At 42.4% G+C, this 18,260-nt stretch overlaps 1 protein-coding gene across 4 annotated transcripts; it reads right to left on the reverse strand.

Annotated features, from left to right (window-relative positions):
- Positions 1–427: 427 nt before the first annotated feature.
- On the reverse strand, positions 428–14,397 carry LOC100915517 (acidic mammalian chitinase-like). Of its 4 annotated transcripts, none has more exons than XM_031967272.1 (11): positions 14,340–14,397; positions 13,865–14,101; positions 13,125–13,329; positions 11,158–11,214; positions 9,693–9,858; positions 9,452–9,576; positions 8,067–8,190; positions 7,562–7,744; positions 3,835–3,951; positions 3,021–3,159; positions 428–1,130 (listed from the first exon to the last, which is right to left on the reverse strand). In XM_031967272.1, the coding sequence occupies exons 2-11, from the start codon at positions 13,947–13,949 to the stop codon at positions 796–798; spliced, it is 1,536 nt and encodes a 511-aa protein (XP_031823132.1). In that variant the 5' UTR covers positions 13,950–14,101; positions 14,340–14,397; the 3' UTR covers positions 428–795. The 4 variants fall into 4 exon arrangements, with proteins under 4 accessions (XP_031823132.1, XP_031823133.1, XP_031823134.1 ...); XM_031967273.1 differs by having other exon boundaries at positions 14,072–14,101; positions 14,340–14,393; XM_031967274.1 differs by lacking the exons at positions 13,865–14,101; positions 14,340–14,397 and adding an exon at positions 13,759–13,849.
- Between the last annotated feature and the right edge of the window lie 3,863 nt (positions 14,398–18,260).

The raw sequence follows: 18,260 nt of genomic DNA on the forward strand, positions 1-18,260 counted from the left end.
CTCGTGTACATGCATGTATATGTTCTTGCATCAGTGATGTGAAGTGGACATCTCATTCACAGTTTACGCTAATCTCCACAGGATATCAGCAAATACAAATGTTAACACCCTCTACAATGATGGTCTCTGCTGTGAGATCCGGGTTTGATCTGGGCAAATTTTCCCAACCCTTTTCCCTAGAGACGATGGCTTCTATAAAAGAATTCAAAATGATATTAGGGACCCACAAAACAGAAAACAAGCAAACTAACCCTGCTGGGCTTAATTTATTTGAAATCTTCACTCGACACAAAATGCCAGAGTCTGTACCATTTCAGAGACTGACATTTTCCCAGCTGTTACAACGGTCTGATGTGAGCACTGAAAGGCTAAACTAAGTTTTCCTGCCCTAAGGAGAAAGCTGCCATTTAGATAACATTTCAAGGTGTATGTACTGGGTAGGTATTTTATTAAAATATTCCACCGATGTCTATCCTGTTGGTATCCTTGTGATGTTAGGAAAAGTTGGGAAAAGTTCTGAGGATGGATGTTGGGTGGACTCCTGGGGTGATCATGGGAAGACAAGAGGTGGGGATCAACCAAGGCAGGCATCCAGGGGTGGACTATGGTACCAGGCCAGGTAGATTGCCAATACATGAGTGAGTGTTTGGGAGAATATTTGTGCTAGGTACTGTACGAGACTGGGGGAGATTCAAGAATCAATAAAAAGATCTGCCTTCTAGGAGCTTGCCACTGAGTGGGGTTTGGGGTGGGATGGGGAAAGGCCAGAAGGCTTTTGAGCAGAGTATGATTGTTTTAAGGCCAGTCACAGCACATGCAGTTCTCCTTAAAGACCAGGCCCTGGGCACACTGGAAAAGAAAGGTCTTGCCTCCGGCACACTTGTAGAACTTAGTGGCGTTTTCAGGATCCGCATAGGTGCCATCTGCTTTACCGGCACAGAAACTACCATCTCCTCCAGATTCGCCACCGCTGCCTCCATCACCGCCGCCTCCGCTGCTGCCTCCATTGCCACCCCCTTCTCCGCCACTGCCTCCATCACCCCCTGATCCTCCTCCAGTGTTAGAGCAGAAGCTTTGACTTCTAGGTGAGGGGAACAGGTCATGCAGAGTTTTGCTGGCTGGGGTGCACTCTGCAAAAGGAAAAGAGCGAGTGAGATGAATCACACCTAGAGGGGGCTTTTTTTTATTTACATATAGGTTCAAAAATAGAAACTCATCCTGGACATCTCCTTCAGGCCCCAAATTCTGGGAAATTAACACTGAAAGTCAAACTTTAGCTGAAAGCTAGAAAGGGTGCACCCGAAATGGCAAATGGAAGCTACCACAAAGGCCGGCAGTAAAGTCACAGATTCTTTTTCCTTCAAGACCTTGTCTATAAATCAAGCCATCCTCCAATTGATAAATGGTCAAAGGATATGAACAGACAATTCTCAGATGAAGAAATTGAAACTATTTCTAGTCATATGAAAAGATACTCCAAGTCATTAATCAGAGAAATGCAATTTAAGACAACTCTGAGATACCACTACACACCTGTCAGATTGGCCAGAATGACAGGGAAAGATAATGTGGAATGTTGGGGGGGATGTGGGAAAACAGGGACACTAATCCATTGTTGGTGCAATTGTGAATACATCCAGCCATTCTGGAGAGAGATTTGGAACTATGCTCAAAAAGTTATCAAACTGTGCATACCCTTTGACCCAGCAGTGTTACTACTGGGCTTATATCCCAAAGAGATTATAAAGAAGGGAAAGGGACCTGTATGTGCACGAATGTGGCAGCCCTGTTTGTAGTGGCCAGAAACTGGAAACTGAATGGATGCCCATCAGTTGGAGAATGGCTGAATACATTGTGGTATATGAATGTTATGGAATATTATTGTTATTTTTTTTTTGGAATATTATTGTTCGGTAAGAAATGACCAGCAGGATGATTTCAGAAAGGCCTGGAGAGACTGACATGAACTGATGCTGAGTGAAATGAGCAGGACCAGGAGATCATCATATACTTCAACAACAATACTATATGAGGATCAATTCTGATGGACGTGGCCATCTCCAGCAATGAGATGAACCAAATCAGTTCCAATGGAGCAGTAATGAATTGAACCAGCTACGCCCAGAGAAAGAACTCTGGGAGATGAGTATGAACCACTGCATAGAATTCCCACTCACTCTATTTTTGTCCCCCTGCATTTTCGATTTCCTTCACAAGCTAATTGTACACTATTTCAAAGTCTGATTCTTTTTGTACAGCAAAATAACTGTTAGGACATGTATACTTATGTTGTATTTAATTTATACTTTAACATATTTAACATGTATTGGTCAACCTGCCATCTGGGGGAAAGGGTGGAGGGAAGGAGGGGAAAAGTTGGAACAAAAGGTTTGGCAATTGTCAATGCTGTAAAATTACCCATGCATATAACTTGTAAATAAAAAGCTATAATAAAAAATAAAAAAATAATTAAAAAAAAGACTTTGTCTATAATTAGCAGGAAGTTACAGGGAAGAAGTACCAAAAGGAAGTCTAATTGGGTATATTCCAAGGATGACGAGACCCCTGGGACAAAGAAGCAGGAAAACATGAAAAAGAGCTGGATAGGGGAGAAAGGGACTTTCCATATATATAAACAATAACCTGAGTTTCTGAAAATTCACTTTGGTTGTGGCCAGCTTTGTTTGCACTAAAATACTCCTAAGGAAGAGATTTCCTTCTTAAATGGTCCAAATTTCTAACTGGTAACTTGAGAATCATTCAGACATCACAAGAAGTCACATCCCTCCTGCTGCACCATGCAAGGCCCCTTTAAACACCAACTTTCAATGATGAAACAAGGTACAGTGGCAAGTGCCAAAATCCTCCTGGAGAAGGAAGGTTTAGCACTCTAGCTTTTTTTTTTACACGGGCTCTTCTTACTTGGTGAATTTAGCACTTGCCTTGTCTCCTCTGCTGCTGCCTCAGTGTACTCCTAATACTCCTAAGCCTACTCTGGCTACTACTCAGCATTGAGTTACCTGTTGAGAGCCCCAGGAGAGACCGTAGTTTACTTATGAGTGGATGTTTGCCCTCATTGCAGAAAGACCCTGAGAAGTCATCCAGGTCAATGGCCCAAACCATAGCACCCCCAAATTTGTTCTGCTTAACAAAATCCACCTGTAGAGAAAAGAAAAGAAAAAATAAGCAATTTAGAATCTTTTCCTCAGTTAAAATATTCTCTTGGGCCCATTGTGGAGTGGAGAATGGAGTGGAGAATATTGTAGAAAGAAAACCCACAAATGGGGTAGGGGTTATATTTTATGTACTATGCACCCCAATGACTTAACATAGGGAATTCTCTCAGTATGTTAAATGAATTTTATCAACTGACTCATAGCTGAGCTTAATCTCAAGCTGCCTTGTCAGCTTCAGCTTCTGCGGAGAGTATCTTCTCCTGACTATAATTCTATGACTGATAAAGGAAGCCAGATATATCAGGCCCACTTTGTCCCCCATAGAGTTGCATTCAATGGGAGTTCAGACAAGGCCAGTTTTAAGAACAAATATGAGCTTTTTGAGTGCAAGCAATGTTTCATTTTTTTGTCTTTATGTACCCAATGCCTACAACAGGGTCTTGTATTTTTAGGTATTTAAAGTCTATCGAATTTAATTGCATTGAACTAAAATGTTACTTCTGTGTTTAGCTTGGATGCATCACGGGTTCGGTACATTTCTGCTTTCCCTCCATATTAACAGCTTGATGGCCCCCCTCAACTTGATGGGAGATGTTGAAAAAACCTTGTTTTCGCCAGGTTTGGAATCAGGAATCAATCTTTGCCTTTCAATTCTTACCTTGCACTCATAGCTCTTTACATCATCGAAGCCGATCCATTCATTGCCTTTGTAAGCATAGGGGACTTTCTGATCATCAATCCAGGAGGTCGTTGCATCTTTTAAAAATGTGCAGATCTGAGGGGGAGAAAGAAGGGTAACAGCCAATCACCATCAGTTCTGTACAATTGAAGACGGTAAATAGATGACAATAATGAACTTCTGACTTCTTGGAACTCTTGGTTTCTTTCAAGACTACAGACCCCCATTTTCTTTAAAATTAATTTGCATTTATTTTGTATATTATTTTGACTATATTTACACACATGTTGTCTCCTCCCAGTAGAATGTAATTTTCTTCCAGCTGATTTTTAAAAGCCTGGAAAGATTTACATGAACTGATGCTGAGGTGAAACAAGCAGAATCAGAAATACATTGTACATAATAACAGCAAGAATGTGCAATGATCAACTATGAAAGACTTGGTTCTCCTCAGTGTTCAGTGATCCAAAGCAATCCCAATAGATTTTGGGAGAAAATGCCATCTGCATCCAAACAAAGTACTAAGGAAACTGAATGTAAAACAACACAAGCTTTGTTCACTTCTTTTTTCTTTTTATCTCTCTCATGGTTTTTCTCTTTTGCTTTGATTTTTCTCTCCCAACAAGGTTCGTAAAGCAATGTAAATTCAAAATAAATAAAATTACCAGAAAAAAGAATGTAAGTTTCTTGAGAGTGGTTCCTAGGACAGTACCTGAGATATATTAATGAGATAATAAATGCTTGTCAATTGAATGAAAAGATATAGGGTAATAAGATAATGAACTTTTAAAAATTTGAATGAACCCAAGCATCTATCCTCCTTTATGCCTCAAGCTTTCTTATATCTTTCCTTTCTCCCCTTCATGGTACCTTTAGAACATGAAGAGGCCCCTCCTAAGACTAATGCTTTTACTTGTGCACTTGATATTATCTCTACCTATTTCCTTGAGAGACAGACAAGAGAGAGAGAGAGACAGAAACAGAGACAGAGAGAGAGAAAGAGAGGGAGAGGGAAGGAAGGAGGGAAATAGTGACAAAGGAAGGGAAAAAGAGAGGAAAACAGAGGAGAAAAATTATATGTGAATATGTGCACATATATATATTACAGATATACATGTGTATATATTTTATATGGGTATAAATTATATTTTGTTATAAATTATGCATTATATAGGTATATATACTTATAAGTATGCATATAGTTTACATATATGTAATTTATATTTATTGTCTATATATGAAAATATACTTATATATATGTATGTGTATAATATTTATAATACATGTATGTGTGCTAACAATTTCCTTCCCAGTGCCAAAAAACTCACTCATGTCTCCCAATAATTAAAGAATCTTCCTCTGATTTTTCTTGTACAGCATGATATTTGTGGAAATATGGATAGAACAATTGCATGTTTAACACATATTGTATAACTTGCAGACTGAGGGAGGAAGAAAGGGAGAGGAAAATTAGAACACAAGATTTTGTAGGGGTGAGTGTTGAAAATTATCCATGTATATATTTTGAAAATAAAAATCTATAATTAAAATTTAAAAAAAAGTAAAATATCCTTCAAAAAAGAATCTTCCTTTAAGGCTGTAGCCATAAGCCTATAATGAGGGTCCTTTCCACTGCTAAAATCTCATACAAAATACTCTACAATCCCTACCTTCACTACCTTATCTCTCCCAGAATGTTTCAGCTTCTTGTCATCTGGGTTCTGACACAACTCTACTGACCTGCTCGCTCCAACTCATGGCCTTTCTTCATTCCTCAGCTTTATTGACCTTTCCAAAATAATTGATATTATTGATCACTTCTTTCTACAAGATATTCTTTCCTCTTCTCTATTCTGCGACATTTTGTCTCTGGCTCTTTCTCTTCTTCCCTGTTTCATTACCCCTTCTTGGTCATTTTTTTTCTTTCTCTCCTCTCTCCCTAAGTGTGTGCTCCCAAGGTCTGTCCTAAGCAGCCTTCCATCCACTCCAATGCATTTGATTTATCACCTTTATCCAGAAAACTATCAACTCTGTGTATCCAGACCTTCCTCTCTCTAGCATTTCCACCTCCATGCTGTGTACCTCTTTCTGGATATTTTGTCAGTCTTTCAAACTTATATCCAAAATGTAATTGTCCTGCCTCCCCAAATTCATATTTCTACTAATGGTACCACCCTCCCACTTTCCTAGTCACATCCAGCCTCAAAATCTCTTTAATATTTCCTCTTCCATGGAATAACAATTCTTCCTGCAGAATCCCTTTTAATCTCCCTCTTCTATCTATTGACGTTGCCTTCTTTTTTGTTGAAGCTGCTATCTGAACTACATAATAAACTCCCAATGGGCTCCTTACCTCCAGCCTCTTCCCGCCCTTATGAAGCTACCAAAATTCTCTCCTCAGGTGTGATTGGGTCACTCCCCTGCTTAGAAATCTTTAGTGACTTTCCATTGCCTTTTCAATGGAAATGCTTGCTTTATTCCATACATTTTAAAATAAATAAAATACAAACTCCTTGGCCTAGCAAATAAGGCCCACCACAATCTGTCTTTTCTTTCCAGATTTATATCCTAATCCTTTCCATACCTTCTATATTTCATTAAAACACTATCTCCCATCTTGAAGCATTTATATAAACAATCCCCCAGTCCTGTGGTGTTTTCCCTTTCATTTCTATATTTTAGAATCTTTTTTCATCTTTCAAGCTTCATCTCAATTGTTAGACCCTCTATATAACCTTCTCTGGATCACCTTATCCCTCCCAGTTTCAGTTTCTTCATCTGTCAAAACAAAAGAGTTGGACTAAGGTTCCTTCCATTTCCAAGTTTATAACCCTATGAACCCATCAAAATGGAAGTCCTCAGATTTTCCTAGAAATTCTAACCTATGTATCATCACACCCAGCTTATATACTTCAGTATAATTATATGTGTGTGTGTATATAAATATGCAATACATAGTATATATATTCTTCAGTGTATATATACACACAATATATAGTACATGTATTTTTCAGTATTCTGTCTTATCACCCCATCTATAAAATATAAATTTCTTGAGAGAACTGACCATGGTTATCTGTGGCCACATATTCTCAGAACAATGGTTTGTCCACAATAGTTACATAATAAATATTTGTTAAATTAATAAGTTGACACTTACATGGTACTTTAAATTTTATAAAGTACTTTATACAGATTATCTTATTTAATTCTTTATGTTATCCTTGTGAGGGAGGTTCAATTATCTTTATCCCATCTCTCAGAAAAGGAAACAAAGGCACAGGCAGGTCGTTATCTAGTGCAAAATTTGAATTCAGGTCTTCCTGACTCAAGTCTAAATATAGCTTCAGGTCACAAAATTGGCCACAAAAAAAAGAATTCAAACTTGATAGGCTACAGGTGAATAAGACTCACTCCACTTCCCTTCCCAAGACATTAGATTATCATAAGCTTTTTGAGGGAAGCCCTCTCCATGTTTACATGATTGTAAATAAATGCACCATCCCCAGCAGGAAGGAAAGCTTCAAATTCAATGTGAATATAACTGGAAATCTGGTCCTGCTCTTCCGGGGTCTTTCTACTGCCCAAGATTATCTGTTTCCAGAACCAGGGAAAAGATGTCATGGAGTGAGTGGATGGCAGAGAGTTATTTGGGAACAGGAATTTTTTTAAGCCCATTTGTAAACAAGCAATTTAAATGCACTACCTCATAATAAGCCCAGAATCCAGCCTCACGCGTGTAAGGGCCCGATGAGCCCGCCCCAGAGACCGGGGCGCCGACAGAACTGTCAGAGGTGGTGAGCCGGAAGGTTCGCCCATAGGTAGGAAATCCCATGATAAGCTTCTCAGCTGGAACGCCGTTGTTCTCCCAGTACTTCAGGGCATATTCCTTCAGGAGACAAAGCAAAAGCATCATTTCCCGTTGATGAAATGACCAGGTCTAATCGATCCAGAGGCCTTCAAACCCAGAACTCCCATATGACTAGCAGCCCATTGTGGGGGGACATAAAGCTCTGGTTCTGCTGGGAAGTTTTTGATCCCATCTCATCAATTTTCCATAACTGAGTGTTTTATAGAGTTGTCTGGAGCACTCACTGGTTAAGGGACATAGATAATATGTGTCAAAGGCAGGATTTGAGCTAAGACCTTCTAGGTTCCAAGGCCAGCGCACTATCTACAGTGGTACGCCGCCCCTCAAGCTGCTTTCTTACACAGTTGAAGTAGCGGTTATCTCCTTGGTCTGTGGATCCCTCATGAAGGGGGCTATTATGTCCAGTGACCGTGTCCCAACCACCATGGAAGTCATAGGTCATCACACTGATGAAGTCCAGGAGCCTGAAATGAGAGACATCCATCAGGCAGGAAGCCCAGGAAATCTGTACATTTTATGAAAAACTCAGGTGAGAAACCTTAGAACAGCAGATGTAATGAGATGCTGGGGCCAAAAACATCCATTTCCTAGAAGCAAACCAGTTGTTCAGAGGCCATGATCCTTTCTTAATTTATCTAAGGTTAACTTCAAACCACATAAATACCATCCCAAAGTCAGGTATTAAGTACCTATAAATATGCAAGGTGCTAAACAATAAGGACACAAAAACGGCAAAAACATCTCCTGCCCTAAAAGAGCTCATAATCATCAGCCCCAAAGTCAAAGTCTTTCAATTGGCATAAGACCCCTAAAAGTGTGGACTCTACTGGCTTGGCCTTTAAGGGCTGGAAATCACCTCTAAGAGATGAAGGATTTTAAACAATAAGTACTTAGTAAGAGCCTATAATGTACACCATGCTAGGAGTGGGGGGAAAGGGAAGAGGGGGGTTCAAGTACAAAGAATGAAAAAATTCCTATTCCCAATAAACTTACATTCTAACGGTGGAGACAGCATATACACATAAAAATATAATCAGTACATATAATTATATATATGTATGTGTGTGTATGTGTACATACATATATATGTATATGTATATATAGTTAATAAATATACACATGTGAACTGATGCTGAGTGAAACGAGCAGGAGCAGGAGATCATTCTATACTTCAACAACAATACTATATGATGACCAGTTCTGATGGACCTGGCCTTCCTCAGCAAGGAGATCAACTAAATCATTTCCAATAGAGCAGTAATGAACTGAACCAGCTACGCCCAGAGAAAGAACTCTGGGAGATGACTAAAAACCATTACATAGAATTCCCAATCCCTCTACCCTTGTCGGCCTGCATTTTTGATTTCCTTCACAGGCTTATTGTATGATATTTCAAAGTCCGATTCTTTTTGTACAGCAAAATTACTATTAGGACATGTATACGTATATTGTATTTAATTTACACTTTAATATATTTAGCATGTATTGGTCAACCTGCCATCCAGGGGAGGGGATGGAGGGGAAAATTGGAACAAAAGGTTTGGCAATTGTCAATGCTGTAAAATTACCCATGCATATATCTTGTAAATAAAAAGCTATAATAAAAAAAATAAATATACACATGCTTACTCCTACACACAATTGGGAATCAATCTGCCATTCCCCCCAAGCTTTTGGAAACCTTTTCTGAGATTTGAGACCCCTGGGAACTCCCCCCGAACTCACTTTCCAATCTCTGCAATCTCATATCCAGCATCGATGGTGCCTTTCCCAGCAGACACAGCTGCTGTTATGAGCAATCTGGGGAGTCCTGTTTCTTTGGCTTCTTGTTCACACAGCTCCAGCATTTCCTAGAGAGAAGGAGAGAAGGGCTGCTGAGAGACTGTCCTCATCCCCTTCTGCGCCCAGGCCCCTGCCCAGGCTTATGCCCAGGGCACCATCAGCTTCCTCCAGGTCCCATCCCCACCTTGATCAGGATGGTGAAACGCTGTTTGTCTTCAGGAGGGCTGCCTCGGGAGCCAGGGTACTCAAAGTCCAGGTCAATCCCATCAAAGCCGTGGAGCCGGAGGAAATCAATAACTGAGCAGATGAAGGTCTTTCGGTTGGCAGCAGAGGAGACCATGGTGGTGAATCTAGGAGGAGAGCCGTCTGCATGAGGGACGTTGGCCATGGCGGCAGTGGCAGGAGCACTCACACTCAGGCAGCCCTCTCACAATCATCTTCCACATCGGTTGTCCTTGCACACAATTTTCAACCGGATTTTTACATATTGGAATAATTTTTTTCTGCTATTAAGACTGAAAGAAAGCCTTCTAGCTCAGCTTATTGCAGTCCATAACACTCCTGAGTGCTACCTGAGCCTAATTAAATGTCACTAGGAAACAGTTAAAATAAACAAAAATACAGTACAACAATAATGTTAATAAACAGTTTTCTAATCCAAGATGCAGCCTGCAGGGATCCTCATGTGTGGTTTAGTGGTTCCCATTTCTATTTGACTTTATCACTACACTCTAGCCCAATCCCATTCATTTTAATTTGTTAAATTAAAATCCTCAGTTCCCAGAGGCTAACTCACTTATCCAGAATCCCAAAGACTAGACTAGACTTCTGATTTTAAAAGCAGCACCCTTTCGCCTGCCCAGTAATCCTCCCAGCTAAGCTAGGCTCGGGGTGGTCAGCCTCCCTCAGTTTTGTGATTACTCTCCTTGCTGTGTTTCAGCCTGGCAGATAACCCAACCAAAGAGGTCCCAAAAGAACGCTCAGTTTGTAGGAGGAGATATCCACTGCAGAGGGTTATTATCTCTGTGGGCTTTCCTTAAAGATGATGTTTTGGGCACAAAGTTTAGAAATGGGAATAAGCACGTTACTCCCAAGGGTTAGCAAATAGATTTGCCTAGAAACAGGAAAATAGAAGGGAGCATCCTTAACACTGGTCTGTTCTAGACCAGGGCTTGTTGAAATTTTTGCATGACCCTGGGTATGTCGACATATAAAATAGGTAGGCAAAACAAGCATTTACTGATGATGAACCACAGTTTTGTGGCCCCCACATTCCGTTACCAGACGCCAGATGAGATCACAAACTACAGTTTAAGAAACTGGGTTTAAACTACCACTGAGAGAATCTCCTTATCTACAAGGTCAATTCACCTTCAACATCTCTACAGGGCAAAGGCTTGAAGACAAAGAAAAGAGAGAAAGGGAGGGAAGAGGAGGGAGAAAGGGGAAGCAAGAAGGGAGTCTTAAGCAGTTCTTTTTTAAGACCAAAAGGCTTGAGAAATGCTTCCCTACACCAGACGCCATGACTCCTCCCTGCAAGTGTCATTCTCCATCCGCTTTTACCTCGTTCTCATTACCAGTTACTGCCTGAGCATCATGAGTCCCCTCTCCCCTTCCTCCTCCTTTCTAGGACTTAGAAAAGCTCTTACTTCTGTGTGCCAAAGTTCCAGCCTCCAATGGCAAGCAGATTGACAAGATCTTTATTCCTGTAGGGGAGAAACAAATCAGCATGTTTAAAGGAAGGATCATAGAGGCGGGATTGTGGCCCCCCTCCCTCTCACCACCACTGTTTCCCACTTAATTACCCAGAAAAGGATTACAGCCTGACCAGATCACAATTCCCCGGCCAAAAAAGTCATACTTCTCATTGCCCTCCCTATAACTTATTAGTCAAATTTCCCGCTATAGTTATTAAGGGGGGAAATCATCCTTAAATGAAGCTGCATCTGAGAGCCTCTCTAAAATTATCAGTGATCTCTTTCTCATCAGATCTAATGGCCTTTTCTTAGTCTTTCTTCTTAACCTCTCTGCCGCCTTTGGCACTATCCAACACCTTCTTCTCATCAGTAGCCCCTTCTCTCCAGGCTTTGGCGACATTGCTCTCCTGGGTTTTCCTTTCATCTGTTACTTCCCGGTACTCTTTGCTGGGTCTTCCTGTAGGTCCCCCTGATTGAGCTTAGGTGTACCCCAAGGTTCCGATTTCTCTTCTCTCTCTGTACCATTTCACTTGGTGATCTCATCAGCCTCCCCAGACACAGAAGATTTATTTGTCCAGTCTGACAGCTCTTTACTGGACATTTCAAACTGGACTTCAAGATCTTATACTCATCATGTCCAAAAGGGAATTCCTCAAGTCTTCCTTTGTCTCTCTCTCTCACTCTCTCTCTCTGTCTATCTTTTTCTCTCTGTCTCTCTGTGTCTCTGTCTCTGTGTGTCTCTCTTTCTCTCTGTCTCTCTCTCTCTCTGTCTCTATCTCTTTCTCTCTGTCTCTCTCTGTCTGTCTCTTTTTCTCTCTGTCTCTATCTCTGTCTCTCTGTGTCTCTGTGTCTCTGTGTGTGTGTGTCTCTCTCTCTCTGTGTCTCTCTGTCTCTGTCTCTGTCTCTCTCACACACACACACACACACACTCTCCCTTTTCTCCTCGGAAGCTGCTAGCCACGAGCAGGCTGGACTAGTAAAATAACCCGCTAGTGGTTTCCCGGGCTCACGTCTCTGCTCACTTCTGCTCATCACCTGTTCTGCTTTAAAATGTATTTTCCTAAAAAGCGGACCTGCCCCCGCCCCCCCCTCCCCCGTCCCATCATGTTGCTCAGTCATGTCCAGCTTTTCATGGCCCCCACTTGGGGTTTTCTTGGCAAATATACAGGAATCACTAGGAATGTCCTTCTTCGGCTCATTTTACAGATGAGGAGACTGAGGCAAACAGAATAAGTGACGCGCCTTTAGTAAATGTCCAAGGCTACATCTGAATTCCGTCTCCCGGGCTCCAAGCCTGGCGGTCTGTGCACTATGGCGCCCCCTAGCGGCCCCACTGACAACTACTACTACTACTTCCGGGATCCAATAGAATTCTCCGCTTGGTTTTTAGGCCCCCCTACACTTTACTTTCCCACATCCTCCGTGGATCCTCCTGTCTCCTCTCTCCAAGCTTTTCCCTTCCTCTCCCTCTTCCCCTTCTCGGCCTCCCAGCCTCAGTAACCAGCCTCCTTCAAAAATCAACCGAAATCGGCCCCCCCCCCCCCCCCCCCCCCCCCCCCCCCCCCCGCCGCTTATCCCCATTGGACCGCAAGCTCCCAGAGGGCGGGAACGGCGCGTCTGCCTTTCTTTATATCCGCAGTTTTAGCACTCTGCCTGGCACGTAGTAGGCGCTTAATAAGTGCTAAATGAACGTCTGGGAGACTCATAATGTAGTCTTGGGGACAAAGGAATGGGAGGGAGAATCGGAGTCCAAAGCCGGGCATCACCCCCCCCCCCCCCCCCCCCCCCCCCCCCCCCCCCCCCCGCCCGCCCTGATAACCCCGCCCCCACTGCTAACCCCGCCCCCGCCCTGCTAACCCCGCCCCAGCCCCTCTAACCCCGCCCCCCGCCCTGCCAGCCCCGCCCCCGCTGCTACTGACTGTAGTTTCAGGGCCCGGAACCGCGGGTCCGAGACGTCGATGTCATTCCACTCGTAGGGAGCGATCTTGTTCTCATTCATGGTGGCGAAGGCGTAGACCAGGTGTGTGCACAAGCACGGGTCCACATTCTTGGGGAAGCACTTGGCCGGCTCGGGCCGGTACTGGGACCAGTTGGTGAAGTAGCAGACCAGCTTGTAGGCGGAGCCTCGGGGGGCAAAGAAAGCGGCGGTCAGAGCTGCCTCCGCCACTCCCCGAGGGGCCCCCCGGAGCAGCAGCGGCGACACCTTCCGCCTCTACCTTCCTACTGTCCCTAGGGCGAAAGATGACCTCGTCCGGTGTCTGCATCCCTTTACAAGCTTGCGGGTTCCAGACTCACCAGGCCCCGTCTCGCCTCTCTCACTCAGACCCACCTATCGCTATTACCTGGGTGTCTCCTTCCTAAATGCAATAGAATCGCAGGATTTCTGACGGGAAGGGGCCGCGTTCGCGATTCCCTTTACAACGTCTCTGACAGGTGATGTACCTCCCTTGGGAGGAGCCTGTTGCTATTCCCTCCCTCTTTGTCCTTTACAGACGCTGTTTGCCCTACCGGAACCACCCTCCCTGCGCATCTTTTCCTCTTAGCATCCCTCACCGGTTCAGAGGTCCCCTCAAGGAGCACCTCCTCCAGCATCTCCCCGCTGTTAATCCGCGCTCTCTGCCTCTCCCCTTGTGTTCTTTTGTGTGCGTCGCGTTGTTACCTTTCTGTGACCTTGTGGTTTCTCCCAAGTAGACTGTAACCTCCCTGAGGGCAGGGACTATGCGGTTTTGAATTTCACTCAACATTGGCTTCTAGCCGGCTTTTTAATAAATGTTTGCTTAATTGGATTGGATTCTATCTCTAGCGCAGTGTGAGCAAATATTTGTCGGGTCCGACTGAGTGCGGACTAGAGTAACGCGAGCCTTACCCAGCTGCGCTTGCAGCAGGAGAGCCGAGCCTGAAATAAAAGTCAGAGAATCATGAATGGGCCCTCGTACTGCCCCTTGCCCGCTCACACTCCCCCGAGGTCTGGCAGGAGACCAGCTAGAAGGCGTCCAAAGCGGGACTGTGGGTGCCATGGCTCTGAGCCGGGACAGCAGTGGGCCATTCCCCGATCAGAACTAACCTCAAACTCCCTCCCTGGGTCACGCTATGACTTCCCCTGCCCCTCGGGGGATAGAAGAAGTAATGCTTACAGGCCCAGAGCAGCATCCTCCCCATTTTGCCTGAACGAGTCCCCAGCCTTTGCCAAAGCTTTATATGGAGAGGATGCCCCTGTTATCACTGTGGGAGCAGCACAGCTGCCCGGTCCGGACCTGGTGACTTCCCAAGGCCAATACACCCTATCTCAAGGGTCACCCCTGCTCCCTCCCCTCACCCCGAGATCGGAGCTCTCCAAGGGAGATTCCTTAAAGGCACACCTGATGGAGGACTGGCAAATCAGCGTGTGACCATAAGCAAAACACCAGCCCGGTGCCCTTACCCCCTCTAAAACTTCAGAAAGATCAGACACCTGTTTAAAGCCCTCAGGATCCTCCCTTCAGTTAAAAATTAGAATCTCAGGTAGGAAAGGGGATCGGATCTCAGACAAAGTGAACCAGCACCACTTAGAGTTCGACTCCTTTTAAAATTCTACAGAGAATCACAAGACTTCTGAGTTAGGAAGAACCTCAGAGTTCATCTTTATCTAACTGTTCTCTTGAGAGGCGTCCCCTTTATACTGTCTCTGACAAGTGATGGGGAATTTATTTCCTGCCTCTTTAACTTTGAAGCACTTCTCATTTTTAACAGTTTTTTCTTTCTCTTTATGTGATTTTCTATTGTTTCCACCCATTGAGACTAGGGGTGCCCTCCAGGACCAAGTAGATTTTTAAATATAGTCCCTGTTCCACAGTCAGATCCTTTCAAGTATGGAAAAATTGTTAAGTTGCTTCTGTTTTATCTTCTACAAGATAAAAAATGAGTATCTTTCATTCTAAGCATTGTCCTAAAAATGAAGCATCTAGAACTACAGAAATTGCTCTGGGGTTTGCTATGCTGAACAGAATTCAGTGGGACTTTTATTTCTCTTGTTATGGATATTAAAAGACTTTAACATAAAAAGGTCAGCATTTCCCACTGCCCAGTCGCCTGGATCTTTATTTTGACACTAGAGGAGTAAGTAAGGCGGGTGACTTTGCACAGCTCTTCCTCACTTCATTCTAAGTCACTTGCATGTCAAGGAGTCACATCCCTAGTACCTTGGTCCTCTTTGAGAATGAGAGACAAATAACAACAATAACAACAGTCTATCAATGCAACCTAAGACCCTACTAGGTTTTTTTGACTGACATTACATTGCTGATTGATATTTACCTTCTTCAGTCATTTCATTTGTGTCCCACTCTTCATGATCCCATCTGGTGTTTTCTTGGCAAATATCCTGGAGTGGTTTGCCATTCCTTCTCCAGCTCATTTTACAGATGAGGAAACTGAGGTAAACAGGATTAAAGGACTTGTCTGGGTCGCACAGCTACTAGGTTTAAGTGTTTGAGGCTGAATTTGGGGCTCCTCACTCCATTTAGCTGTCCCATTATATATTATTATATTATTGTGAAAAAATTTTTCACAAAGGATCATGAAGAGTCAGAAGTGACTGAAAAATGACTAAACAACCACAAAATATTAGCTGTTATTATTAGTCATAACTATTATTTGCATTTTTAATGAGGCCTTAATTTCCTTCAAGGCTCAGCTCAGTTGCAATCTTCTCTGTGAAGTAATTACTTTTTTTACTGCTCTCTCCTTCAAATTCATGTTTAAATGTTTTATCACAGTAAAATGGCAGCTACTTGAGGACAGGGTTTTTCAAATTTTGTCTTTGAATCACTCCCAAATGACTAAAGTTATATGCACATAGTAGGTGCTTACTAAATGTTTGCTGAAAATTGAATCATACTTTTTCAACTTTATTTTTCTAAGGGTTTTTTGACTGTGTTTTCTTTTGCAACGTGACAAATATGAAAATATATTTTATACCACTACATATTTAATTGATATCAAATTTTTTGCTTTCTCCAAGAGAGAAATGGAAAGAATTTGAAATTCAAAAGTTTTAAAAATTAATGGTAAAAAGTGGAAAATGGTAAAAAAAAAAAAAATGCATGGTAAAATTATATATAATTGGAAAATATTTAACAAAATAAATAAATATTTTTAAATAAAGTAAATGCTTGCTGAATTGAATTAAATTATCATGAAATCACATAATAATGACTCATGTTTTATACTGCCTTTAAGGCTAGTAAATACTTATTTAAGGAGAGATGGGAGGCAGGATGTTCCAGGTAGGTTAAACCACTACCATTATCTGATGCCATCTACTCTGGAGGAGACAGACCAGAATCCCAAGTTGAAGAGCTTTGGGAATAGCTTCCAACCTTCAACCATGATCCTAGAAAGCAAGTCCTAGAAAGTTGCACTCTGGCAACTACTTCTAGAGGGAAAAGGAAATACCTACCCAAGTCCCAGAAAGAAAATCTCTTGTCTCCAAAGTCTTTTCACAATCCAGTAGTTTAACATCAAAGAGGGATATGATTTTGTCAGTGGAAATGATGCTCAAGAAGAGAGATTGCCATCTGCCTTGTTTCTGCACCCTAAAGACATGAGCCTTTCTATCTGATTCTCACCTTCCACATGTGTTGTCTCTGCCATTACAGTGGAACCCTTCCAGAGCAGAAACACACTATGTGCAAAGCACATAGTAAGTGCTTAATAAATGCTTTTAAATTCATTCATTCCTTCTTGGCAACAGCTTTGGGAGATCTGTGGGTAAGTCATCACTCCCATTTGATGGATGAGGATGTTGAAGATCAGAATGATCTGTGTTCAGCTGGTATTAAAGTTACGACTCAGATATGAGGGATCTGTCCCATACCACATAAAGACCATTAGGTGAGGGGTGGGATGTAGTGGGATAGGATGAAGTTAAAAAAAAAAAAACTTCTGGATTTGGACCCAGGAGATCTAGTTTTGACTCCTGATTCACAACTAAGAACTATGTGACCATGGTTAAGTAATTTAACTTTTCTAACAGCTTCAGTTTCATCATCTGTTTAATGGGAATAATAATAACTGTATTACTTTTCTTACAAGGGTCAAGAAAGTACTTTTTAAACAGTAATAATAACTCCTAAGGTCATTTCAAGATTCTTTTTAATACATTTATAACTATATTTAAATATAATTGGTTTCCTATGTAGCCCTGGGCATCTTTATACATTTAAAAAATGATTCTAAGAAAGGTCTCATAGGCTTCTCCAGGTTGCTAAAGGGGTCCATATCAGGACAAAGATTAAAAACCCCAATATAGGATCTTAAAGTTTGCAAAGCACTTTCTTCAAAACAATAATCAATGTAAAATTCCATGAAAACAGAAACTATTATTATTCCAGTCCCCTTTGCCTTTATTTCAACACAGCTGCCACTGACCCAGAGTAGGAGGAGGGAGACGGGTAGCCCCATGACTGTGTTGGTCCAGGTAATAGCCTGGGCTCTCCCCCTTGGTTCCCCACCTCTTTCCCCATGATACACACTCCTGGCAGGAGTTGAATAACGATCCTGAGGCTGGAGGGTGGAAGAAGTGGGTAGAATGGAAGAAACAATTTGTGCTGTTTTTGCTAGGGCATACCCCTCTAGGGAAAGAATATCTTAGAGAGGAGGGGGAGAATAGGGAGGGTCGAAGTTCTTTTTCTTTTGATTTGCCCCGTTCCAAGGTCTGTTTATCTAATACTAACTTGATCAAGGCTAAAGATTTATAGTTTCCAACTGCAGCATTCTAAAAGCTAGTGCCCTGCCAAACTGATAGCACTGGGCACAGGTGCTTGGGACAGTTGCCAACCTTGGACCTGAATATTTTCCTCAAAGTCCCTTAACACCCCTTCTAGTTACATTAGTCCAAACTACGTATTGTGTACTGGCTGGTCATTTAGCAGCCACCAAATGTCCTAGCCCTTCTGAATTCCCTCTCATCCATCCTCCATGTAATAATAGGGACTCCTGGAAACAACAGGAACCTTCAGCACTAGACTGGAGCACAAGTCTTCTTCTTCATATTGAGTCAAGTCATTTTATTTCGG

This window comes from Sarcophilus harrisii, chromosome 4, assembly GCF_902635505.1.
Source record: "Sarcophilus harrisii chromosome 4, mSarHar1.11, whole genome shotgun sequence".
Lineage (NCBI taxonomy): Eukaryota > Metazoa > Chordata > Mammalia > Dasyuromorphia > Dasyuridae > Sarcophilus > Sarcophilus harrisii.

Coding starts and splice junctions, on each gene's coding strand:
- LOC100915517 (XM_031967272.1), bottom strand. CDS start 13,949: ATGTTGAGTGAAATTCAAAACCGCATAGTCCCTGCCCTCAGGGAGGTT. Junction 8,191..9,451: donor GAGATTGCAGAGATTGGAAA/GTGAGTTCGGGG, acceptor CTCTCATTTCAG/GCTCCTGGACTTCATCAGTG. Junction 3,952..7,561: donor GATTCTGGGCTTATTATGAG/GTAGTGCATTTA, acceptor TCTCCCCCTCAG/ATCTGCACATTTTTAAAAGA.